Genomic DNA, 26,467 nt, shown 5'->3' with positions numbered 1-26,467 from the left:
TGTTTGCCCATTGGGGTTTGCCTCTTGCTGCCCATGGGACCCCAGCCACCACTGCCAAGTGAAGAAGGCAGGGCAAACTTTATGGGTAGAGTCGTGTGACCGAGACACCTCTGTTGCAGCAGGCAAACAGCATGCCACTTGCCAGGCATGCAAGCGAGGCCATCCCGGATCAGCCAGCCTCAGCCAGCCCGTCAGCTGACCACAGATGCATGAGTCCGGCAGAGATTCGCCACGTTGACCCACATCAGTACCGTCCAACTGGCTCCCAGAATTGTGAACTAAGTTTTAAGCCAACACATGTTGGGGCAGTTTGCTATATAATAAAACTAATTGATAATAAAATTTAAATAAGTCTGGAGCTAAACAAAAGAGGGATCCAGCTCATTGTAACTTCAGCTGAACGTAAACATTTAGCAACAAGGAACTCCCTTGCATCACATCACTGCTTATAAAAGTGACAAAGCAAAAACCACCTAAAGGTCCCTCTCATGTGACAGGAAAGTGGTTAACAAATGATGATGCATGTCCATGCGGGCACGACACACCGCCGCTAAACGTGACAGTGGAGAAGGGCAGCCACACACCCCAATTCCCATCGGCCGCCGGAAGGAACGCACATGCTGGTAGAAATGGCACACGGAGCTGAGTGGGTTACACAGAGCAGTGGAGAAGGCTTCCTGCTGTGAGGAATAAATAAAAAGCTCAGATTAAGCCCAGAATGTTTATGGGAAAGTGCTCAACTTTGCTTTTTCAGGATATGAGTGTACGGTAGTAGGAGCAGCAAAAAGCTCTACTCAAGCAAGGACATGGTTCTAAAGGAGGGGTAAGGCAAACAGTGGGAAAATGGTGGAGGTTTTTACAGTGAAAGACATTTTTACATTCAGTAGTTAGAGTCTTTTTAATTTCTTCAAACATGCTGCCGAAAATTATAGGACTTGAAAGTGTGCTCCAAACACAAAGGACAATGAAAATCACTGGTATAGAAAAATCTTTAATGACATGGAAAGATAGCTATATGTTAAATAAAAGGAAGCCAATTATAAAACAGCATGTGCAATACAATCCCATTTTTTTACTGAAGTATAATTGACATACAATATCCTATTCATTTCAGGTACACATCATAGTGATTCGATGTTTTTACACATTATGAAATGATCCCCATGATAAATCTAGTTAACATATGTCATTATACAAAGTTATTACAATATTATTGACTATGTTCCCTATGCTGTTATTTTATAACTAGAAGTTTATACCTTGTAATCCCCTTAATCTATTTCGCCTGCCCTCCCAACCCATGCCCTCCCCACACCCCATAACCAACATTTTCTCTTCTGTACATATTAGCCTGTTTCTGTTTTGTTTGTTCATTTGCTTTGTTTTTTAGATTCCACATGTAAGTGAAATTATACGGTATTTGTCTTTTTCTGTCTGATTTATTTCACTTAGCATAATACCCTAAAATTGCATCTATGTTGTCACAAATGGCAAGCTTTCATTCTTTTCTATGGCTGAGGAATATTCCATTGTATATGTATGCCATCTCTTCTTTATCCATTCATCTATGGATAGACACTTAGGTCGCTTCCATCTCTTGGCTATTGTTAATAATGCTGCAATAAACATAGGGGTGCAGATAGCTTTTCAAACTAGTGCTTTCATTTCCTCGGGGTAAATTTCCAGAAGTGGAATTATTGGATTGTATGGTACTTCTATTTTTGTTTTTTTGAGGAATCTCCATACTGTTTTCCACAGTGGCTGCACCAATTTTCATTCCCTCCAACAGTGCACAAGGGTTCCCTTTTCTCCACATCCTCACCAATACTTGTTATTTCTTGTCTTTTTTATTTTAGCCATTCAGACAGTGTGAGGTGGTATCTCATTGTGGTTTTGATTTGCATTTCCTTGATGATGAATTATGTTGAGCATCTTTTCTGTGTCTGTTGGCCATCTGTCTTCTTCAGGAAAATGTCTACTAAGGTCTGCCCATTTTTTAATTGGATTATTTGTTTTTCTGGTATTGAGTTGTAGGTGTTCTTTATATATTTGGGATATTTACTTCTTATCAGATATATCTTTTGCAAGTATTTTCTCCCATTCAGTAGGTTGCCTTTTCATCTTGTTGATAGCTTCTTTTGCTGTGCAGAAGCTTTTTAGTTTGGTATAGTCTCAATAGTTTATTTTTGCTTTTGTTTCCCTTGCCTGAGGAAACATATCCATAAATACATTGCTAAGGTTGTTAAGACATCTAAGGATGATGTCTAAGAGATTACTGCCTATGTTTTCTTTTATGAGTTTTATAGTTTTGGGTCTCACATTTAGGTCTTTAATCCATTTTGAGATTATTTTTGTGAATGGTGTGAGAGAGTGGTCTAATTTCATTCTTTTGTATGTAACTGTCCAGTTTTCCCAGCACCATTTGTTGAAGAGACTGTCTTTTCCCCATTATACATTCTTGTCTCCTCCGTTATAGATTAATTGACCATATATGCATGGGTTTGTTTCTGGGCTCTCCATTCTGTTCCATTGAGCCACGTATCTATTTTTGTGCCAGTACCATACTTTTGATTACTACAGCTTTGTATATACTTTGTATACTTTGAAAACTGGGATTGTGGATACCTACCTCTTTTAATTTTGTGTATCCTTTAACTACTTATTATAGCTATAGTTGCTTTGATACAATCTCATTTTCATTATAAAAAGAATATACAGCCATAGGAAAGTAACTGGGGGTAGAGACTAAAACTGGGGTGTCATAGTGGTTATCTTTGGAAGATGGAGTAAGGGTAATTTTAATTTTTTTTATTCTTGCTCATTGGTATTTTCTAAACTGCTATAATGAGCATGCACTATTTTTGTACTGAGAAAAAATTCATAAAAGTTATAGATTTTAAAAAGTAAGAGGGCATACTCATGAATGTACATGCACGTGCATCCCAAACCAAAGTGGAGCAAGACTTTATATTTTTTTGGACAGTGCTTGCAAATGCTCTGCCGCTGCCCTGTACTCATTCAGGATTCTGTTGGTGATAGGCAGCCTTTGGAACTGTAGAATCTTCTACCAGGCAAAAACACATGGACTCCTTGCAGGCACGTCACCTACCCATTTCTCCTGGGAGGTAGGCAGACGACATTCAGCATCACTTTCCACAGCCAGAGGCAGAAATGAGGTAGTGACTTAGATGCTCTGTTTCTTGCACTCTGCAAATCTTCTGCAAGAACATGAGCAGGCCCAGCAGGTGCAGCTGCCATTTGACGGTGGAGACACCCTCCTCATTAAGGGCAACAAGTCAGAGCTGTCTCCTGGCCCTGGCAGCCCATGATGGGCCAGTTCATCACAAATTGTCCTTCACTGCTCACAGAGCACTGAAGTGTCTTTGGCATGATAGATTCCGATTCCAAGCAAATGGTGGGAAGATGAACTAACTAATCATCAGAGCCACTAATAAAATGCCATCTAGTCAGATGCAGCAGAGCCCAGCCATACTCCCTTGGCCAAAAATGCAGTGAGAACAAAAGCCAAAGCAATGCTCTATTAGCAAACTCAGGGGGACAAACAGCAAGTAACAAGTTCAAGGTTCAGAATGGCAGGCAGTTTGCTGAAGATGCCATAGTACAGTCTCACTAGGGCAGTGATGGGGCCAAAAGTCTGAGAATTTTATAAGACAATGAATTAATGGCTGGGCTACAAAACGGAAAATTAGAGCTGATGAGGCCAGCAGACGATCCTTTTGAACGGTTTGTTGAACTGTTAGGTAACTGATCTTTTTTAGTCAAGGGAATTATGGTTGCCAGACATCTGAGAGGATGCAATTGACATGCCACTGTCACCTTTCGGAGCAGTCACTTCACGTTCAACTCTACCATTCTATACACTTGTCCCAGAACAGAGAGAGGTAAGAAGTACACTTTTTTTCCCTTTGCAAAAAATCCTGGGTTAGGTTAGGATTAGGAAATAGATCCCCCAATTATTCTGAAGAACAGATCACGAATTGGGAATGTTCACCTGTTCCTCTCTTTTTTTTAAGATTTTATGTATTTATTTGACAGACAGAGACACAGCGAGAGAGGGAACACAAGCAGGGGGAGTGGGAGAGGGAGAAGCAGGCTTCCCGCTGAGCAGGGAGCCCAATGCGGGGCTCGATCCCAGGACCCTGAGATCATGACCTGAGCCGAAGGCAGACGCTTAATGACTGAGCCACCCAGGCGCCCCATCCTGTCCCTCTCTTGATTGGACCCATGGCAGAGTTAGTAAATTACATCACATGTTAAAGCTTGGCAGGGAACATGGTCGCAGCACTTCCTTCTGCAGTGCCCTCAGCTTTAGCCACTAACCAGCTCTGCCTGTGAACTTCATCCATGGGCAGCCACAGCAGCAAATGAACAGTTACCACTTCTGAGAGCTGACTAAGGGCCAGGCACTAGATGAGTCCTGGGCAGACATTTTTCCCTTAATTATCACAAAAATCTTGGAGGAGGGGACAATCATTTCCTCTTTTGCGCAGGGTTAGAGAAGAGGAGCAGCTTGTCCACGGCAATGCTAACAGGAGAACAGGACTCAAGCTTCTTCGAGGAGCACGGGAGAGGGGAGGAGAAGCAGCAGGGAGCAGCTGGAAAGAAGCAGGGCTCCAAAGACACATTCTAGCTCATTCGCCCCCAGCAAATCACTTAATCTCACTACAGAAGGAGACTCACCTCTCTTGCCCAACTACTTCGTAGGATTTTTGTGAGGCCCAAATGAAATCACGTATATGAAAAACCTTGAAAACAGTAAAGCATTTGACAAATACCATGTGTCATTAATAGAAAGACAGAAGACTAAGTCATACTCCTTAGGAGCGTAACACTTCAATCACGACAACGTCAACGGAAAGACCACACCCTCTTTTGTCCCCCAACTAAGTCCTTTAAACACAGGATTTTCTTAAGCAATCTCTTAAAGATGAAGGGCTCAGGGATGCATGCGGGTATCTGAACTGGTCTTGCAGAGAGCTTCAGTGTCTTAAATTTAATTCAGACACCCTGTCTGAGCGATTAATCCTGACTGGAGAAAGTAACCATTTTGTTATTACTAGTAATTCTGTTTCAAAAAAAGGACTACTGGACTTTTACACCCTTAATCTCTGTACTACAGGAAATGAGGAAAAACAAACAATACTGTCTCATGAAAGGCCACATTATATAGAGTAATTCACTTTTTATTATCATCATAATTAATAGCAAAGTCCACAGTTCAGTTCCCAGGCAATATCAAAGTAGATGCTTTATATATATATATATATATATGTATATATATAGGACACCTGCATGTAATATTATAAGACAGTAATTTTTTTGGAGCCATTATGATTTACCAGTTTATTAAAGGGCACTCACACAATTAAAACCTGCACAATTAAAACAATTCAATCTTCAAGCAACTAAAAACAATGAATTGTCAAGTCAGTGTGGTAGAGCTACTGAGTAATCTGGCCTTTCAAGTAACATCAACTGGAAATCCCATTTTCTCCTTTCATCTACAGATCATTAAAAAGAAAAGAACCCCCCCCCCCACCAAGCCCCCAAAACTACCTGCCCTGGGAGAAAGTCAGGATTCTGCACATGCAACTTGGGGACACACTCCCCCGTGGGTTGATGGAGGGAGACCCCATCACTCCAACATGTGCTGGAGCACGGAGGGGTCCGCCTCCACGGCCTGGAGGCCTCTGTGCAAGCTCCGGAAGGTGGCCTGCTTCCCATAGCGCTGCCTCCAGCGGATGAAGGCCTCCACCATCTGCGACTGTACGTTGTGGGGGTGGTTGGCCTTACAGCGGTAGATATCCGTCTGGGACAGGCCCAAAGACAGCACCACAGGCTCCCACTCAGGGCCCAGCCTCTGAGCCAGCTGGTTGATCTGCTGGTCGGATGGGGAGCTGTTGAGGATGTGCAGGGGGATCCCAGTCATCTGGTCATCTGGGGAAAAGAAAGACATGAGGGTGAAAAGAGCAAACAAACACATCAGATGGGGGCAGAGATGAAAAATGTGAATAGAACAGCACGATGCTTCATCTGGCAGAGCCAACTCTCCCTAGTCTTCTTGGGGGCTGCTCAGGAAAAGGTCATATATAGGAGCTTACAAAATGCCATTTAGCATCTGTGAAAATGTTTATTACAGAAAATGTGAAAACAAGAAAATAAAAATAACTAGAAATCCCATCAGAGAAACCCCACTGATAATGATTTGATCTTTCTTTTTGGTCTTTTATATATAACACATATGTTTAGGGTTTCATGGCACTTCCCGCTTTGTAACATGCTTTCTCCCCTTCCATCTCTTTTACCAGAGAGGCCAAGCAGGGGGTTCAGAGGGAATTAAGAATGCCAGCCTGGGCCCCAGTTCCCCCCCCAGTATGGGCCTGTGGGCGCAGGGGTGACACTCTCTCCTGCAGGAATGGCTAGTGCTGGAGGGAAATGGGCTAAATAGAACAGCTTCTCTCTCCTGATAAACTTTGAACATTACCAAGCAAAGTTGCAGTTTCTAACAGAAGCAGAACCGAAGAGGCCTGCTGAGAAGAAAAGAAAACTCAGAGGCCATGAGGTAGCAGGAGGAGAACCCTGGCAGAGCCCAGAGGAGGAAGACAAAAGCATGTGCTGTGGAAGGGCAATGAGAGAACCTAACCTTGCACTTCCTAGATCCCAGTCTTCCCGAGGCCGGTCTGCTGCGGGAACTCTGACACCGAGCCTCGGCATGCAGGAAGAAGCACCATCCATGACAATGCAGAAGGCCTTCTAGAGGAAGGAGGCTAAAGCTAAGCCCTGAACACGAGAAAGAGCCCCATGAAGGGAAAGGTAAGGAAATGTGCCTTGGGCAGAGGGAACTGCCTGTGCAAAGGCCCGGAGGCAGGAGACCATGGGAAATTCAAGAAAGAAAGAAGTTCAACGTAGGGAAGTGCAGAGACTGAGAAGCACTCCAAACGCCCAAAATTCTGGTGCTGCTTATTGGTTAGGCCCAAACTAGAAGTGAGGTTTTCATATTCGTCATTCAGCCATGTGTACAACAAACCACACTACACTTGTACTATACTTTCTGTCACCAGCATCATGGGAATCCGAGTCAATCCCACTTCACACTCACCAGCTCATTGTTTAGATTATGAATTCAATAAGAAGGCAAAACACATCCTATTAGAATAGCTAATGTTTTCCACTGCACATGCCTCGTGCCAGTATCTTAGGCATGAGTTGGAAAAATACTGTCAAGGGCTCTTCCTGGTGTTTGTCAAGACAAAACTGTTAATTTTTTTAAAATGATTAAGAAGCAACTAGAATAATGACAATACTACTGACCAATATTTTATATTAACGGTAATGATTTCATGGCTTTTATAAAACTATGGGCACTTTTACAAAAATGTGGGCTCATTAGAAAAGTATAAGCAACATAAAAAAGTATAAAGGAGAAAACAAGTCATCCAATAACCCACCACTGTACTTAGAGTTGTTGAACATCATTCTGGACATCTCTTCAGGCACATATCCTGTATTAATAGCTTTTTTTATCATAAAGGTTATTTAATTTTGCTTGAATGTAACAGAAAAAAAAGAAACAGAAGTGAAAACTAAATGACTTTTTGACCTACAGTTAAATATTTAAACAACAACAGCAACACATATACACACACAAAAGATTTAACGCTGCTTTTGAAAAAAGTATATGAAAATTTAAGAGGTAAACTATATATTTTCACATTAACGCTCTATAATTAACACTTGATATTTCTTCTTCCTTTCCTCGTACCTCATCATTTTTCTTTCTTTCTTTCTTTTTTTTTTAGAGAGAGAGAGAGAGAGAACGCATGTGCACAAGCAGGGAGCAAAGGACAGAGAAAGGGAGAGAGAATCTTAAGCAGGCTCCATGCCTAGCGCAGAACCCAACACGGGGCTCGGTCTCACAACCCTGAGATCATGACCTCAGCTGAAATCAAGAGTTGGATGCTTAACTGACTGAGCCCCCTCAGGCGCCCCATTGCTTATATCATTTTTGTTGTGTTGGGTGCATAACATTTTTATGGTTCTGGGACAATAATCTTCCCCCTAAGTTGCTTAGTCTTAAAACTACATTATAATGGTTTGAATGTTCATCAATTCTTTTTTGTTGTTACTTCTTTTTTAACCATGGCTTTTCAACTCCTGAATCTGTTATTTTTTTTGTTTTTATATAAATTCTAGTTAGTTAACATACAGTGCAATATTAGTTTCAAAAGCAGAATTTAGTGATTGATCACTTACATATAACCCCCAGCGCTCATCATAACAAGCGCCTTCCTTAATACCCATCACCCATTGATTTGAGTCATTTGGGTCAATTTCATCATAAGGTAATTTTTATCAAGAAATGCTCATGGTCACTACATTCCTTTAGTTCCTTCAGATCAAGACTGTCTGCTTACTGCTTTCATTGTTGAATAATAACATTTGTGAAAACAATTTCATATCATTTCAATATTATGCTTTAAATTATAAATAAAATTTTACATTATTTAAGTAATTTTATTCCTCTCACAAGTTTGTAGATCATGCTCCTATTTTATGGAGGGGAATGTTGGTTATGGAGAATTCTGACACCAATTTGACCATCCCCCATTTTGTATAACTTGCTTTTTCAGCCTGGGGCTTACAGTACTGAAGCTTTAGATCAGGTATATCTTGGTCATTCTCTATTTGCTTTTTAAGGTATGTCACATGATATTCTGACCGAAGATTTAGCTCTTTCTCCCTTCCAGAAAAATTTTCCTATGTCATATCTCTGCATTCTTTTTCTGCCCCAGATGCTAGATGGCTTTCCCCATCCACCATAGCTGTCATTTTCTGTCTTATTACTTTAACTCCTTTTCTGTGATCATCTCATGCTTTTCCCCTATGCCATTCATTTGATGTTTGGTTATGTTTATGCTGTTTTATTTTGTTTTGTTTTTTTCTGGTTCAAACCTTGTAGTGTGTTTTTTCCTCAATTTATTTTCTTGGCTCCTCAATCTATCTTTTTTTTTTTATTAAGATATATTCATTTATTTTTAGAGAGAGAGAGAAAACATCAGGAGGAGGGGCAGAGGGAGAGGGAGAGAATCCCAAGCAGACTCCTCACTGAGAGCAGAGCCCAACACAGGGCTCAATCTCATAACCCTGAGATCTTGACCTGAGCTAAAACCAAGAGTCAGACACTTAACTAACTGGGCCATCCAGGTACCCCTCTTCAGTGTGTCTTTTAAAAATCCCATTCCACTTCATATCCATTAGGATGGCTATTGTCAAAAAACCCCCCAAAATAACAAGTGTTGGTGAGGATGTGAAATGGCACAGCTGCTATGGAAAAGAGTATGGTGGCTCCTTAAACAATGAAGCATGGAATTATCATACAATCTAGCAGTTCTAATTCTGGGTCATATACCCAAAAGGCCTGACAGCAGGTGACTCAAAGAGATATTTATACACCCATCTTCATAGCAGCATTGTTCCCAATAGCAAAAAATGGAAGTAACCCAAGTGTCTATCAAGGAATGGAAGGAGAAACAAAATGTGGTATATTATAGATTAGAATATTATTCAGTCTTAAAAGGGAAAACATTCTGACTCAAACTACAACATGGGTGACACTTAAGAACATTCCGCTAAGTGAAATAAGCCAGTCACCAAAGGACAGGTCCTCTATGATCCCATTCCTATGACGTACCTGCAGTAGTCAAATTCATTGAGATGGAAAGAATGGTGGTTACCAGGGGAGAGGGTGGGGGGAATGGGGAATTGTTTAATGGGTAGTCAGTTTTGCAAAACGAAAAGAGTTCTGGAGGTTGGCTGCACAGTGTGAATGCACTTAACACTACTGAACTGTACACCTAAAAATGGGAAAGATAGTAAGTTTCATGTTATAGATATTTTATCACAATTAAAAATAAAAATTTTTTAAAAATCTCATTCTTGTTTTATCATAACGACGTTGAGTTTTTATTTCCACTGAACTGATCCTGAGCTCTCCGATAGCACAAAATACTTGTGAGGTTGAATTTTCTTGCTTTGGGTTTCTGCTCAGGCCCAACTGGTTGTATGTTTACTCTTTGCAATCCATGTTCCTGTCTTTATACTGCTGTAGCATTTTCACATGGTTGTCATGACACTTATCTTCATCTTGCTCACATTTAACATGAGCATCTCTATCCAGAGCTTCTTTTATAGTAAGCCAAGGTATCCTTGGCACTCTCTCTCTCTGAGCTACAATTTGTGCTTGGCTGATGCTTTCTACGTGGTGTTCTGCCCCGGAGGAGAGGTAGGAGAACTAGGCCTGCCCTGGCTGGGGGTCCAGTGTGCTGTTCTTTCTTCTGGAAGCCAATGAAATGTCTTATACCAGAGCCTGCTCTGCCTAGCCAGGGCGCACGCACTCCTGCGGTCTCTTTCCTGTAGCTCAATGCAGAGATGGCCTGCCTGGGTTGCCTTCCTGCCTCTGCTGCTGATGTCTCCTGACATTTACCAAGGCCGTCTACTCACCTCCCCCACCAACTTCTTTCATACCGATCTGAATTAGTAGTGGTCCTTAGGATTTTGTACCCTTCCCTTCTTTTCCCAGGACTGCTTCTGAAGGGTTGGGTGGGGTGTTGCCTTCCTTTGGCATAAAAGTTGTGATTGGTTGTTTTTTTGTTTGTTTGGTGGGTTGATGCTGGTGAATGTTTCTGTTCTCAACTGCTTTTTGGTTCAGTTCATCGGGTGCTGGGGAGGGAGCCTCTGTGGTCCCACTACTCCATCACCATTCTGACTCCTGGCCAACTCTTAATGCAACATAGGCTTTGGGCCAATTATTTGGGAGTGAGGGCAGTATTTGCTCTCATTCCCCTGCACTTTTAGGGTCACATATCCCTTGGGAATACTGCCCCATAACTGGGAGATGGCCAGCAGTCTGGGACGCAGGCTGGAGCAAAGATAACTGGCACAGAAGCACTACTTAGCCAAGAGCACGTCAAGCCCTTCCAAGGAGGCCTTCCAGACGTGAGAAGACAGTAACAGCTGTTTGTGCTGTCTGACCTCAAGCAGAAGTATCCTCACGAGGCCCTTCCAACGCATGAATTCTGCTGAATGTGAAGTTACTGAAAAAATGAGAGTCCCAAGGCTTTAGTGTCAACATCCAAGGATATACTATATAAAATCAGGTCAAGCTATGAATTAATCCACTGTGACCATCTGGCCACTGTTTCTCAGAGCTTCATGTGCATACCATGAGCAGTGTACAAGAGGATATCAGGTGGTCCATGGGTGAACATTCTGTATTAGAACAGTCATGTTCTATTTTAATACAATTAGAAAAGTATAAATAACATTTCAAACTCATGACTGCAAGAACTAAGATAAGTAAATAAAAGTTAAAAAGCAGATATAGAATGACACAAAAATAATTTAAAAAAGTAAATTTTTATTTGTATTTTTTAATTTTTTTTAAAGATTTTTTTTATTTTTTTTTTTTAAAGATTTTATTTATTTTTTTTGAGAGAGAGAGAATGAGAGACAGAGAGCACGAGAGGGAAGAGGGTCAGAGGGAGAAGCAGACTCCCTGTCGAGCAGGGAGCCCGATGCGGGACTCGATCCCGGGACTCCAGGATCATGACCTGAGCCGAAGGCAGTCGCTTAACCAACTGAGCCACCCAGGCGCCCTAAAGATTTTATTTATTTATTTGACAGAGAGAGAGACAGCGAGAGAGGGAACACAAGCAGGGGGAGTGGGAGAGGGAGAAGCAGGCTTCCCGCCGAGCAGGGAGCCTGATGCGGGGCTCGATCCCAGGACCCTGGGATCACGACCTGAGCCGAAGGCAGACGCTTAACGACTGAGCCACCCAGGTGCCCCGAAAAGTAAATTTTTAAATAAAAAGTAAATTTAAATAAAAGCAGTAAGTTAGCAGTACAGGTGGTACAAAGATATAGCAAAAATTGCGCCAGTAGAACCCGAATGACTGAAGTGTGGGAAGTCTGGTGTTTCTCACCAAGTGCATCACGGGCATTTCAGGCAGGGCCATCCATTATGCAGGGCTGTCCATGCACGGCAGGGTGTTTCGCATCCGTGGCCTGCAGCTCTGCCTAAGCACACAAGTCCACATGCCCTGGGGTGAGGCAGTGCTGTGCCTGGTTAAGAACCACCAGGTACTGTGACATAAGTATCAACTAGTTTAAATATCCATAGCAGGGAGTTAGCTCCTCCTATACTCACAGAATGTTCTCTCTTATACAGATTCTAAACCTTGCACGCAGCTCTTTAATCCCATTCTCAGTGAAGTTAAAACTCCCATGTTTCAAACAAAACAACATTCTCTACCAAGCCCATCCACCACAATGAAGCCATCCATTTGGAGGGATAAACGCCCTACTCCCCATCTCCCTGTGCCCTCCATCTTTCCACCCTCCCATCTCTGTGGTCATTACATCTCCAACTACCTCCTCCTCCCTCTTTCATACCTAATTAACCACGAAAAATCTCCTTTCCAATTCCTATTGTATTTAGAGTCAGGTCTAAAAGATTCACACTTAACTTTTTTGTTTCTTATAGGATGCTTCTGTCTCCCAAGTTCCTTATGGACAGAGATCATGTCTTCTACTTCTTGCATTCCTCCAACCTTTAGCCCCTTGCTGAGCACAATATGGAACTCGATGTACAGTAACTTATCATATTCTTTTTAAAATTTAATTTTATTTAAATTCTATTAATTAACATATAGTGTATTATTAGTTTCAGAGGTAGAGTTCAGTAATTTATCAGTTGCGTATAACACCCAGTGGTCATCACATCACGTGCCCTCCTTAATGCCCATAACCCAGTTACCCCATCCCCCCATCTACCTCCCCTCTGGCAACCCTCAGTTTATTTCCCATAGTTAAGAGAAAGGCAATTATATGATTTCGCTCATATGTGGAATTTAAGAAACAAAACAGAGGATCACAGGGGAAGGAAGGGGAAAAAAAACCTCATCATATTGTTAAAAAAGTTCTTCCAAGTCAAGTTTCCAATTCACCATCTCCACTAGCTATGTGCTTCTGACTTTTTTGTTTGTACCAGAAAAAGAAGTCATTTCTTCCAACAAATCTTTGTATGGACAGCACCCTCTGGTCTATCCTGGCTGAGTGTGTAATCTCCAAGTGAAGGAAAGTCTGCAAGCCCATCTTCCTGTCTGGTCAACCTCCTCTTTTTGATCTATATTCTATAATATGTGGCCACCTTAATGGAAACCTAAAAAAGAGGAACTATACAGGATTCAAAAGCACAGTTCAAAGACTGAAGATTATGGAGTAAAGGAAAGGCAAAGCAGACCCATAAGCAACAGCTAGGAGACTCAGATTAATCTAAGCTCAGGAATCTACACTAACAGAAAGGATTTTAACTATAAAATTCCTTTTAAAAAAAGATATTTTATTTATTTATTTAGAGAGAGAGAGCGCGCAAGAGAGCACAAGTGGGGGAGAGGGGCAAAGGGAGAGGGAGAAGCAGGCTCTCCACTGAGCAGAGAGCCAGAACCGGGGATCGATCACAGGACCCTGGGATCGATCCCAGGACCCCGAGATCATAACCTGAGCCAAAGGCAGACTGCTTAACCTACTGAGCCACCAAGGCTCCCCCTATAAAATTCCTTTTTAAACTTCAGTTATTTTGTGTCATAACCAGAGATGTAAGTACATATGAGTTCCTTATAACAAGTGACTTGGTTGGACACGGGTTGCACTTTTAAAAACTATATACATTCCTTTGCAGAATTTGGTAATACATTGCCCTTCCCAAATCATTGCTGCAGTGAACCACTATCACTGATGGGAGTATCATATGCTTTAGGTTTGCTGGACCAGAGAAAAAGTTGAGCTAAGAGACTGCCCCTTTCTAGTGTAGCCACTTTTTAGGAGCAAAAGGCTAACCCCTGCCTCCCTTGAGGCCTCCCATGTAAGGCCTCCCATGTAAGGCCTCTGCAGGCTGTCCACTGATGTTCCATTGACCAAAGCAAGGCATGTGGCCAAGCCCAAGACCAGCGGGATAGGGTACTAAATGTTCTCACAGGGCATTAGGAGTGAAAATTTGCTGAGCAATAAACTATAAACACAAGTATACTAATACATTTTTAAAATCTAGATGAACCGATACTGGGATATATATAATGCCAAAACTGGTGCAGGAAAAAATAGAAAACTTGAATAGACCTAAGTATTAAGTACATTGAAATGGCAATCAAAGCCTTCCCCTGCTAAAGAGCCCTAGGCCCAGACAGTTTTACAAGTGAGCTCTATCAAATGTTCATGAAACATTTAATTTCCTAGCGTCTATAAGTTGTTCTAGGAAATAGAAAAATAACAAAAGTTCTATAGCCTATTTTATTAGGCTGCTTACTTTTTGTTCCAAACAGGATAAGGAGAATACAAGAAAAGAAAAATTACAGGTTTTTTTCAATTATTATTTTAGATGTAAAAATCCTAAATGTTAACTGAGTAAAAAAAATCTATTTAAAATAATATATTATGAACAAGTAGAATTTATCCCAGGATTACAATAATTTTAATATCACAAGATCAATTAATTCAATATATCAGTAGTCCAAAGAGATAAGTCACTATTATCTTAATAGGTACAAAAAAGTATTTGATAAAATTTGACACATATTTATGATTTCTTAAAAAGATTTCTTTAAAAATTAGGAATATGGGGAACTTATTTAGCTTGGTGAAGATTATAAAAGCCTTCAATAAGCGTTCGATTTAATAGGTATCTTTTAAACATTTTCCCTTTAAGGGCAGAAGCAAAACAAGGATGCCCAATGTCACCATTACTATTGTATATAGTAGTGAAGGTACTAACCGGAGCTATAGAGAAAAAAAAGTTAGGTATAAGCATTTGAAGGGAAGAGATAAAACTATCACTATTTTCAGACCATTTGATCTAATATATAAGAAAAGGCCAGGATTAATAGATAATCCATTAGAGGGATGCCTGGGTGGCATAGTCAATTAAGCGTCTGACTCGGTTTCGGCTTGGGTCATGATCTCAGGGTCGTGAGACTGAGCCCCACTCTGGAGTCCACAGTGAGCACGGAGTCTGCTTGAGACTCTCTCTTGCTCTCCCTCTGCCCTTGCCTCCCACTCACTCTCTCTCTCAAATAAAGGATAAATCTTAAAAAAAAAAAAAAAAAAGATAGTCCACTAGAACAATTAAGAGGTTATTGCCAGGTAACAACTTAAAACAAAAACCAATTGCCAGGTAACAACTTAAAACAAAAACCAATCAAACACAAAATATGATAAAAAATAAAATAAACAATAAAAACTATAAAGTATCTAGAAATTAAATTAGCAAAGATCACATAAGACCTCAATGGGGAAAATTTTAAGCATTGATTAAAAGACATAAAGCAAGATCTGAATAAATGGAGAATCCTTCATGCCCTGGGTGGGATGACATTATTATAACATAAACATGACAATTCTTGTAATAAAAATGAAAATTTTATAATAGGGAAAGGAGAGGCTTTCTCCAAACTGGGGAAAACTAATTATACAGAGAAAAATAAAACTGTACTTTCATATCACATCATAAACAGTGATGAAATCTGTGTAGATAAAGGTAAAACATAAAAGGTAAAGCTACAAAGTTAATAAAAATAATGGAGATTATCTTTATGACCAGCAGTGGGAAGTGTCTTTTTAAAAGAATCCCCAAAAGATGATTTTTTTTCCATCAAAATTAAAGATTTCTGCTCAGTGAAGGAAACCATCACCCAAGATGACAGAGCAGAATGGACAAAGATACTTGTTAATGTCTAAAACCCAGGAGGTAGGACTATCTGGACTGTACAAGGTACTCCCGAAACCAAGAGGAGAAAGATAAGCACCTCCATAGAAAAAAGGATGAAGGTATGACAAGGTGACTCAAATTAAAGGAAACTCAAAAAAGAGATACTCAAACACAGAAAATTAAGAAATAACAATGGAAACAATCATGATAAATTCCTTTATGTGCCTAGAAATCTAGACAATACCAAGTTTTGGCAGAGATGTGGAGATGTTGGAACTATATTCATCGCTGGTAGAAATGAGGACTGGGCAGCCATTCCACAAGCAAGTATGCATGGGGGTAAATTGGAAGTGGTATACGATCTTGTTCCTATGTATATGCACCTAAGAAAAACTCTGAAACCCATAAGGGACATGTAGAAGGCTGTTTATACAAAGTCACACTGTTTGTGCTAGGGTATACATATGCCTTATAACCCAGTTCTCCTGTTTTGGGGTTTATAGATCCCAAAAAAATTCTCATACAGATTCATGAGGGGTCATGTCTGAACGCCGTGGGAAGAAAGTTGCCGGAAGCAATCTCTGAGCTCATTACTAGGGGAAGAGACAAACATGAGAGAGCACAAAGGGAACGCTGGACAGTTAGGATAAAGCAAAAATGTAAGAAAAAGGAGACTGGGGCGCCTGGGTGGCTCAGTGGGTTAAGCATCTGCCTTCGGCTCAGGTCATGATCCCAGGGTCCTGGGATCGAGCCCCGCATCGGGCTCCCTGCTCAGCAGGGAGTCTGCTTCTCTCCCTTCTTCCCTCCCGCTCATGCTCTCTCTATCTGTCTCTCTCAAATAAATAAATAAAATACTTTAAAAAAAGGAGACCTATAACAATGCAAATTTAAAAACATATATATCAAAACAACACCATTAGTGGAAACACACACAAATGAAAGAATGTACTTGAGACAGAAAGAACGGTTTATTGTGGGAGGGAAGGGAATGGAGAGGTTGGGGATGCTACCAACCTGAGAAAGCCAACCTGACCAGCCACCTCCCAGGGCCCATGTGAACCCCAGTCCCTGAGTGCAGTGGCTGGGCAGAGAAATCCCTTTGGCTGAGGGACTGGCTGCCTGGAAATGAAAGAAAAGCACCTTGAAAAGAAAACTAATTAGAACCACTTGTTGGGATGGATAATCACAGAGAACAATGTGGTCCTCACAGAGAGGTGAAGAAATAAACTGGTCTTTCTAAACCTGATTCCAGGATGATGAAGTGACGGCCCACTTAAATAACAAGGCCCTGTTGCAAAATACAAGTAAATCATACTTATTGTAATGGAAAACTTGATTTGACTATCAAGTCCATGGAAGGTCAACAACAAAACTATTAGCAATAATTGAGTTCTCACTGAAATAAAAGGCAGGAGATAGGGTGGCCACAGCTCGGGGCTAAGAATTAGCAGGCATGGGTCCTATCTAAATTTGAATCTGCCATCAACTAGCCATGTAACTCGGGGTAAGACATTTAGCCTCTCTCAGACTGTTTTCTCATTTGTAAAAAGTAAAACCAGATGATCGCCAAAGCCTCATTTAGATATAACAGGTTATACTATCTTTTTAAAGCAATTTTATTTTCTACAGATCTTGTTTTTTGATTTCTCATTAGTGAACAACTATTCATTTATTGTTGCATTACTTTTCCCTATTTGTCTTCTAGACAGAGCAAAGACTTCTGCGATTTTAATCATGGTTTTTGCTAATTTGTTTCTGCTTTTTAAAGATCACAGATGGAAACTTATCCTCCCATAGCAAAAACAAACAAACAAACAAACAAAAACACCTAGTGAATGTTGGTAGAATCAATTTTTTCAAAATAGTACAAAAACTTTAAAAGTTTATGTTGTAACTTGCTGGGCCATTAATTTTTCTCATGTACTTGCACAGACCTGACTCACCTCCATTAATTTGCCATTCACCCTGCTCCTTGAAACCACCAGCCAGCCTGGAACCTTAGGGCCTTGCACTAGCTGGTCCCTCTCCCTGGAATATTATTCCATGGACTCTGTCCATCAAATGTGACTTCCATCAAACGGAGTGCCCCCCCCAACCACCCTGTTCTTAATCACAACACCCATTCCACTCTGTGATCCCCTATATCTACATATTACTTTCTGATATATAGCCCATGGATGCACTGTATTTGTTGTTGCTATCTGTCCTCACCCCACACACTCATCCCATCTCTGCTGGAATGGAAACTCCTCACAAGGCAGGAGAGCTTTGTTGGTTTTTGTTCAATGATGTATCCCAGGCACCCAAAATAGTACCTAGCACACAGTCAGCACTCACTACATAAATGAATGTTGTTGGATAAATAAATTAAAAGCAATGGTCCATTACAATTACAATATATTCACTTAGCTCTGCTTTCTACTTTATGGCTAGAGTGTTACTAAGTTTTAGGTTACTTAGCATTCAAAAACCAAAGAAATTATATTGCATAATCTGGCACTGAATAGAAAATAAAAAGAGGGCATGACTCCATAATAATAAAATATTGTCAAGGTTAAGCGTAAGCAGCTACCCACTTTCTATACTGAACTGGGCCACATCCATGTTTAATTTGAAGAGAGTTAGAAAGACAGATTCCAAGATGGCTTCTGGGTAAATACGGCAAATTGAGGCCAGTTCCAGTCCTCATCCTCTCTAATATTTAAGGAAATTGAACAAAAGGTAATAAAAATAAGCCAATGAAAAAAGATGGCAGAACCACCTTCCAATTCCTGATTCCCTGAAGCTGTATTGATTATTCAACAAACAACTGAGAGATTCACTCTAATATCCCCAGATCTGGAGAGGAATGAATTTCTCTTCTGACTTTAGTAGGGTGAGGATGGTAACTGCTACACTGAGGTATGGGAAGATCAGAAATGGGAACAAGGACTGACTATCCCTAGCAGAAGTGACAAGACATTTCACATGGTCTCAGGAAAGACTATTGGGCACAGGTGTTCAACATCCCAACCAACAACTCAGCTGAGCTCACTCCCCTGCCCTGACTCTTTTGCCTACATGTGCCCTTAAGCTAAAGAACAGGAAATAGCCAGTCCCCCAAGGGGTCAGAAGGGGGTCAAGGAGAAGTCACCCCAGTATATCAGAGCACCAAAGGCAGAACCCAGTTGCTCCATCATGTACAAGATGGAATGAAATGGAATGGCAAATGAGTAACATACTAGAGAAACAAGGATTTAAAAAGGAAGCATTATGTGGGGACAAAAAAAAAAAACCTGACAAAAAACCCCCAAAATCCACAGTTCCCAAAAATAAGAGAAAGCATTTTGTCATAAAACAACTTAAAAAAAGTATAATAGGAACAGAAATACAGTAAAACAAGAGCTTAACAATGAGATAATCAAATAACAAAATGAGATTTTAAAAGAAGCTTGTCATACTTTAAAATGATAAATTAAGGATCAAAACAGCATCATCATGAAATTCATAAATTGGAAATACCATAGAATTAACGTGCTTCAATTTATCTATATTCAGGAAAGACTTGAGGTAAACAGAGATAAAAGGCAGAATTTAAAGTAATTGGAGAAAAATGATGACTATGGAAGAGAGAAAAATACAATCCATTGAAAGGTTAATGGGCATCCCTGAAGTAGAAAACCCAGCCCAAAATATTCAAAGATCTAAAACAAGAAAATATCCCTAAAATGAATAATCAACAGAACCTCTAAGATGAAAGAGAATACTGTGCTTCAGGAATAACTGATAGAGAATAAATCAATGGTGAGACATATTCTGGCTAAATAATTGAATTTCCAGGTCCAATAAAATAATTCTTCAAGCAGAAAAAGCAAGTTGCCTACAAGGAGGAGAAAGTCAGTTAAATTTTCAACAGTACTTTAAATGCAAAAGATAATAAAGCAATTCCTCCAAAATTCTAAGGGGAATAAAGTATAGTCTATGAATATTATTCTTAGCCAAGATAATTTCCAAATATATAGGTAATCAGTAGTGAATCAGTAATAAAAACTCAAGAACTCGTTGTGAAGACTTTTAAAAGAAGGCTCAGAACAATTTTTTTTTTTTTAAGATTTTATTTATTTGAGAGAGAGTGAGCGCGAGAGCACAGAGGGAGGGGGAGAGGGAGAAGCAGACTCCCCACTGAGCAGAGAGCCTGATGTGGGGCTCAATTCCAGGACCCTGTGATCATGACCTGAGCTGAAGCAGACACTTAACAGACTAAGCCACCCAGGTGCCCCGAAAGTCTTGACAATGCTATATACCTTGACTATATTAAAATAATACACATGATCAAAATTAAAGTTAGATTATAGAATAGAATACAAATATTGTATCTTGACTTTGTAATGACAGCAATGTAACTAACCAAAATCCAGAAGGGAAGAAGGAAAGACAGTGAGAGCGCCAATGATCTCATCAATCATAGCAGAGAGGAAATCAATACTTTCTACAGGACATGGCAGCAGTCAGGATGGACTGTTATCTATGGTAGGAAAGAAGCCCTAAGTCTCAGTGACTTAACAGAACAAGATTTCACTTCTCTCTCACATGCCCACCACTGCAGGCCCACAGGGCATCCATGAGCTGGTTCTGCATTCTATGCTGCACTGATACTATGCTTCTCCACATTCACATGAGCATCCATGCTCACCAAGACAGAAAGGGTAAGAGTGAGAGATCTGGCAATCAAATACATCAATCCCTCACTGACCTTCTGCTCACTTCCATTCACATTTTGTGGCTAGAGCAAGTCACAAGGTCACCAAACATGTGCTTCACCTAACTTGAAGGGAGTGAGGACGTACTATTCTCCTATATCCCAGGATGGGGAGAGACCTGGGTGAACAGCACTAATGTCTACCAAGAAACGTAACTGGGGGAGAAGAAAAAACAAAAACAAAAACATCAAGTTCTTCATCATCTCTTAACCACAGAAAAACAAAAACATTTCTTACTGTGAAAAAAAACTATTCAAAGTTTAGTAATTTCTTTTCACTTAGTTTCTTTTACTTTAAATTCAAATAAAATTAAATGTAATGGTTTTTAAAGACCAGCATGTATCATATAATTCTACCTTTCTAAAAACAGTTCTTTCATTCTTTTTTCCTTTCTTTCTTTCATCCATCCATCCATCCATCCATCCATCCATCCATCCACCTTCCCATTTACAAACATGCTTAAAGAGATGTCCAACAGGACATTCACTTATTATTGAGGCTTATTTCTAAGTGATAGGATTTGTGATCTTTTCCTTATATGTTTCTGCATTCCTTGGATTCTTTATAATGAACATGTATCATTTTTATAAACATAGCAGTCATTACTAGAATATGAATGAATGAGTAATAACACTTGACCTTCTATTGTTAAGCCTTAAAACCCCTAGATAGTAAAAAAGAGATAAACATGGCTTTACATTGCTATAGGAAAGGAAGAAAATGTGATAGTTCATGATCATTATATCCTGTTTGAAATTACAAAATGGGTAAAGGCTGATAGCTTCAGGCCATGTAGCTGGTTTGAATTGGCTATGTAAAGGACGTACATTTCTGTTTTACCAATTTTTTCAAAAGTCTTCTATATTGTATTCAAAATAGTTGTTGATGAATGTCAGAGCTGACACAGATCATTCCCACCAAATATGCAGCTGCTTATTGAGTTTAAAAGAGATGCTCTACAGAAATGAAGTGTTTTCCCACTAAAAAAAATATGGACATTAAACACAAAAGAACAATTAATAAACCGAAAAGGAAAAATAACTGCTAATCAGAGTCTATTTATCCATCAGGCACAGTGGGGACAGGGATGAGAGCCCATGAGAGCCCACAGTACTTTTTGAAGCCCGTGAAAATGTTTTAATTTCTTTTAAAATGAGAAGAAAAAATGAACTTCAGGTCAAAGAAAATGTTTGAATACATAATATTAATATATTCATCTTTATACCAACAGTCATAAAAACCTCATTTTTAATACTTTTTTATGGAGGAAAGGGCCACAAAGGCAAGAGTGCCTCCAGCTCATGCAAGTCATAATGCAGCCCTATTTCTAGTATTTCCCAGTTACAAATTTACTGGCAGGTGGCAAAAATTACTTGGTTTATTGAAACATGTGCTTAAAAACTACCTTTTGAAATTAAAAACAGAGTGTAGTTTTTGAAAGAAAAATTCCAAAGTGCCTTATAGATTACCCAGAGTATGTAAGTGACTAATGCAAATTCTCAACATTAATGACAACCCTGCTTTTCTCACAGGTGACAAGCAAATGACATTAAAGATTTCTTTATATGGAAGTTCCATTATACAAATATAAATTTTGAGTTTTCCCCTTTCTAAATAGGCAAAATGAACTCTTTAATCACATTATTTCCCACAGATGACTGTTCTTCAAATTTTTCAAAATTGTTTAAAAATATCTGTAACTCTATTTTAGTCTTCAAGATCAAAACATCAATATTTAAACTGATACCCAAACTAAAGGAAACAAGCTGCCCCCAGGGTCCCTTGATAAGATAGTTCTTTGCCGCTGGTTCCTGGGCAGTAAAGAGTAAAGAGAGTTAACTGAAGAAGCTTTGCATATTATAAATTATAAAATAACAACCCTGATAAATACGCTTTCCTTATCAGTACTAAACCTGCCTAGAAGAAGGTTAAGATCACTAATAGGTGCTTAGAGACAGCTGACTCCAGGCACCCAAAGTACATTTCTTTGATGGAGCTCCACCGGGTTGAATGGCTTAGCGATAAGACCAAAGAAACAAAAGGACATGAAGATCATGTAAATTTGCCAAGCAAAATCTTTCAAAGCTATGACACAACAATAATCTTAAAAGCGAAACTTCCAGTCCTATTACCAGCAACTGGGGGAGAGGGATAGAAGGCAGGTTTTTTAAGTTGCTGCCTTCCCACAATTGGAAGGGACTATGAATGTGGTGATCGACATAATCAAGAATTAAAATAATTTGGATGGACTGATGGAATGATACTAACAAGATTTAATGTGTGTTGCGATAAATGGGACATCCTATCAAGCTTAGAAAATCAAGCATAAAGGTACAGAATGTTTTCAGCTTGTCTTAAATGCTGTTCTGGAGGAAAGGTGCAGATGTTTTAATTGCCTGCAAATGCAGTGGAAACCTAGCACACGCACAACAGGTGGACAAACAGACAAAAACACATCCGTTTGGAATCAGAGAGAAGGAAGATGACAGTGTCACAGAATTAGCATTGGTCACACAGACCACTTCCACATCGACGACCTGACGGCCCATTATACGGACAGAGAGGCAGGACCCCGAATCTCAAGAGATGACAGGGACCCTGAATGCAGGCTCCACCCAAAGCTAGCACACACGTAGTCTGTGGAAAGCACGTGGCATCTACCACGGTAAGCCGTGAGTTTTAGTCCGACAGAAACTGTGTGTCTGGCTTATTCAGAGTGAGGACCCAGCACATGTCTGGTACTAACAGTTCCCAGGACATATCTTTTAAGACCTTAGTTTTAAAAATGAATAGAGCTACCCTATGACCCAGCAATTGCATTCCTGGGTATTTACCCCAAAGACACAGATGTAGTGAAAAGAAGGGCCGTATGCACCCCAGTGTTCATAGCAGAAATGTCCACAATAGCCAAACTGTGGAAAGAGCCGAGATGCCCTTCAACAGATGAATGGATAAAGAAGATGTGGTCCATATAGACAATGGAATATTACTCAGCCATCAGAAAGGATGAATACCCAACTTTTACATCAACATGGATGGGACTGGAGGAGATTATGCTAAGTGAACTAAGTCAAGCACAGAAAGTCAATTATCACATGGTTTTACTTATTTGTGCAACATAAGGAATAACATGGAGGACATTAGGAGAAGGAAGGGAAAAATGAAGGGGGGGAATCGGAGGGAAAGAGGAACCATGAGAGACTATGGACTCTGAGAAACAAACTGAGGGTTTTAGAGGGACGGGGGTGGGGGGGATGGGTTAGCCTGGTGATGGGTATTAAGGAGGGCACATGGGTCACCACATCAAAAACTAACAATGTATTGTATGGTGATTAACATAACATAATAAAATAAAATTAAAAAAAAATGAATGGAGGAATTGCATTTCACATAGGATGTGCATTCCAAACACCTCACCTCACATAAGGCCAGAGTAACCGAGCAAAGCACAGGAGCGCGGCCATGTAACAAGAGCTGAGCACCACAGTGAATCCCGCCTGGCTTCAGAACTTTGACTCTTGATAAAATTTTAATTTCCTTAGGATTTGCGTGACTTCAAATTTTGTGCCTAACGTGAAACTTCTGTAATACTTTTTATCAATTAATTCAGATATGCCTAATTTCACATAAAACAGAATGGTAGATCTGAAAATAGATAACGCTAATTCAACAAGTATTAATTGAGGCCTACTAGGCTGCGGGGCACTTTTCAGTGCTAATGATCCAGCAGGGGGCAAATTTAGCTATTATGCAAATTGTTTGCAGTGTGCCAAAAGCACGTCCGTGGAACTTTGGGCGTGAAAACGACCTAGACTAATTCATTTATTTCACCAGGAAGATAATGCAGGAAAGAAAATCAGAGGATTTAAAGTCACTTGCTCATTCTCACCATGACCTGGCAAGGGAGCACAGTCAGAGAGATCTACAGATGCCTATCCCAGCAGGTATTCAGTGCCTACTTATAGTTGCAAGTCAGCAGCTGAAGTTAACAATTTATGAAAGGATCTCAGAAATAACATGGGGTCATCATTAAAAATTCTTTTAATCTCCTTGTGAGTCTCAAAAAATTGGGAATTTTTCCATACAATGTTTTTCTGGTTTTTAACCAAAAAGACATGTATTAGAAGCATGTGCATGTATGTGTGTGTAAAACTGAACAAAAAGTTTAACAAAACAGGGGCGCCTGGGTGGCTCAGTCGTTAAGCGTCTGCCTTCGGCTCAGGTCATGATCCCGGGGTCCTGGGATCGAGTCCCGCATCAGGCTCTCTGCTCAGCGGGAAGCCTGCTTCTCCCTCTCCCACTCCTCCTGCTTGTGTTCCCTCTCTCGCTGTCTCTCTCTCTGTCAAATAAATAAATAAAATCTTAAAAAAAAAAGTTTAACAAAATATAAAATACTTACCTTTACTATATGATATCCTATTTTATTTTAATCCCGATTCAACCATTAAATTGATTTCATGTTCCACGAACAGGTAGCAGCCAGAAATCTGATGAACATTGTTCTAGCGTACATTCAGCTGGCCAATTTCCACTCTCCCTTCAATAATTAACTCACATTGTCACCTTCTTAGAGAAGCCTTCCAGGACTCTTCCAAGTATCATCAACCATGCCCTTCCAGGAGGCCTGAAACAAGTGACAGAATACAGGGGAGGGGCAGATTGAGGAGAGAATGGGAGGTGGGACAGGAATGTCTCTATGCCACACCTAAGCCCCACACTGGAGCAGGGGTCCCTCGAGCACAGGGGCAGAAAGGGTCCCTCCCATCACTGATCGATTTCCTGGGCACTGAGCACTTCCTGGCACGTCATGAGTACTCAATAAGTAATTGTTGAAATAAATCCTTTAGGGAACTGATGAAAGAGCTGACCCTGAAAGCAAATAAAAAAGCCCATCCATCAGAGGCTGCATACTGGTAGCCAGTGGACTTAATTTGGCCCACAGATGTGTTTCATTTGGCCTATGCTGTTCAAAAAACTACAGAGACAGCATTTGAAAATTGGGAGCTTTCACAAAATTCCAGATTTCTGGCTTTGCTTTTCAGCTCACCAGAGTCATCCTCATGCTGGTCACCCCCAATATCAACTCTCTCCCGCAATGCATGTGAAAGCCCAGTGGCTGGGCTGCTCTCCTTTGTCCAGGATCTCTCAGGCCCTCCAGGTGTTTGATTTGTGACTCCTGTACCAAGCAATAGGCTACAACAGTCTACTGCTTGGTGAATGAGTCTGCAGCCATTGGGGGAAAGAAGAGAGCATAGCAAAAGGGACCCTTCTCACTCAAGAAAGCACAGTTTCTCCCAATTATCTGTGACTGCTTGAGATAATTGCCTTATTCTCTGTCTCTGGGAGATTTTTAAAAAGGGTGAGTTTATAGGAAATAAGGACCAGAATTAGAACATTTTATTTTTCTTTGTATCCTTTGGCACCGAATAACACCATTTTGCACAGGTGGGTTTTCAATAAACTTGGAAGTGAGGCTGTGGAAAATTTTTTAAATGCTGTACTGGTCTCAAAATTCCAGTTGTTCAGATATAAAAATGATGTTTGAATACCTTCCTCCCATGGACACAGGCCTCATGAAAGCCCAACAACTCTCAATCATAATCATTCTCAATCAAAATCTCAGCATATTTTTTTTAAAGATTTTATTTATTTATTTGACAGAGAGAGAGACAGCGAGAGAGGGAACACAAGCAGGGGGAGTGGGAGAGGGAGAAGCAGGCTTCCCACCGAGCAGAGAGCCCAATGTGGGGCTCCATCCCAGGACCCTGGGATCATGACCTGAGCCAAAGGCAGATGCTTAACGACTGAGCCACCCAGGCGCCCCTCCTTGTAAGTTTTAGAATTAGCTTGTCAATTCCTATTTAAAAATATGCTGGGATTTTGGGACGTCTGAGTGGCTCAGTCAGTTAAGCGTCTGCCTTCGGCTCAGGTCATGATCCCAGGGTCC

General features: G+C 40.4%; 1 protein-coding gene across 1 annotated transcript in view; it reads right to left on the bottom strand.

Moving 5' to 3' along the window:
* Positions 1–975: 975 nt before the first annotated feature.
* The window catches only part of CRADD (CARD and death domain containing adaptor protein), a 168,648-nt gene continuing 143,156 nt past the window's right edge, over positions 976–26,467 (bottom strand). Inside the window, exon 3 of the mRNA XM_006735462.3 lies at positions 976–5,958. Within this exon, the coding sequence (XP_006735525.3) occupies positions 5,657–5,958 (302 nt within the window). The 3' untranslated portion in view covers positions 976–5,656. The remainder of the gene's footprint in view (positions 5,959–26,467) is intronic.

Source organism: Leptonychotes weddellii, chromosome 5, assembly GCF_054177405.1.
Source record: "Leptonychotes weddellii isolate Sample4059 chromosome 5, ASM5417740v2, whole genome shotgun sequence".
Taxonomy (NCBI): Eukaryota; Metazoa; Chordata; class Mammalia; order Carnivora; family Phocidae; genus Leptonychotes; species Leptonychotes weddellii.
Note: the sequence above shows the minus strand (reverse complement) of the source record. Positions and strands in the feature narration are given on the sequence as shown.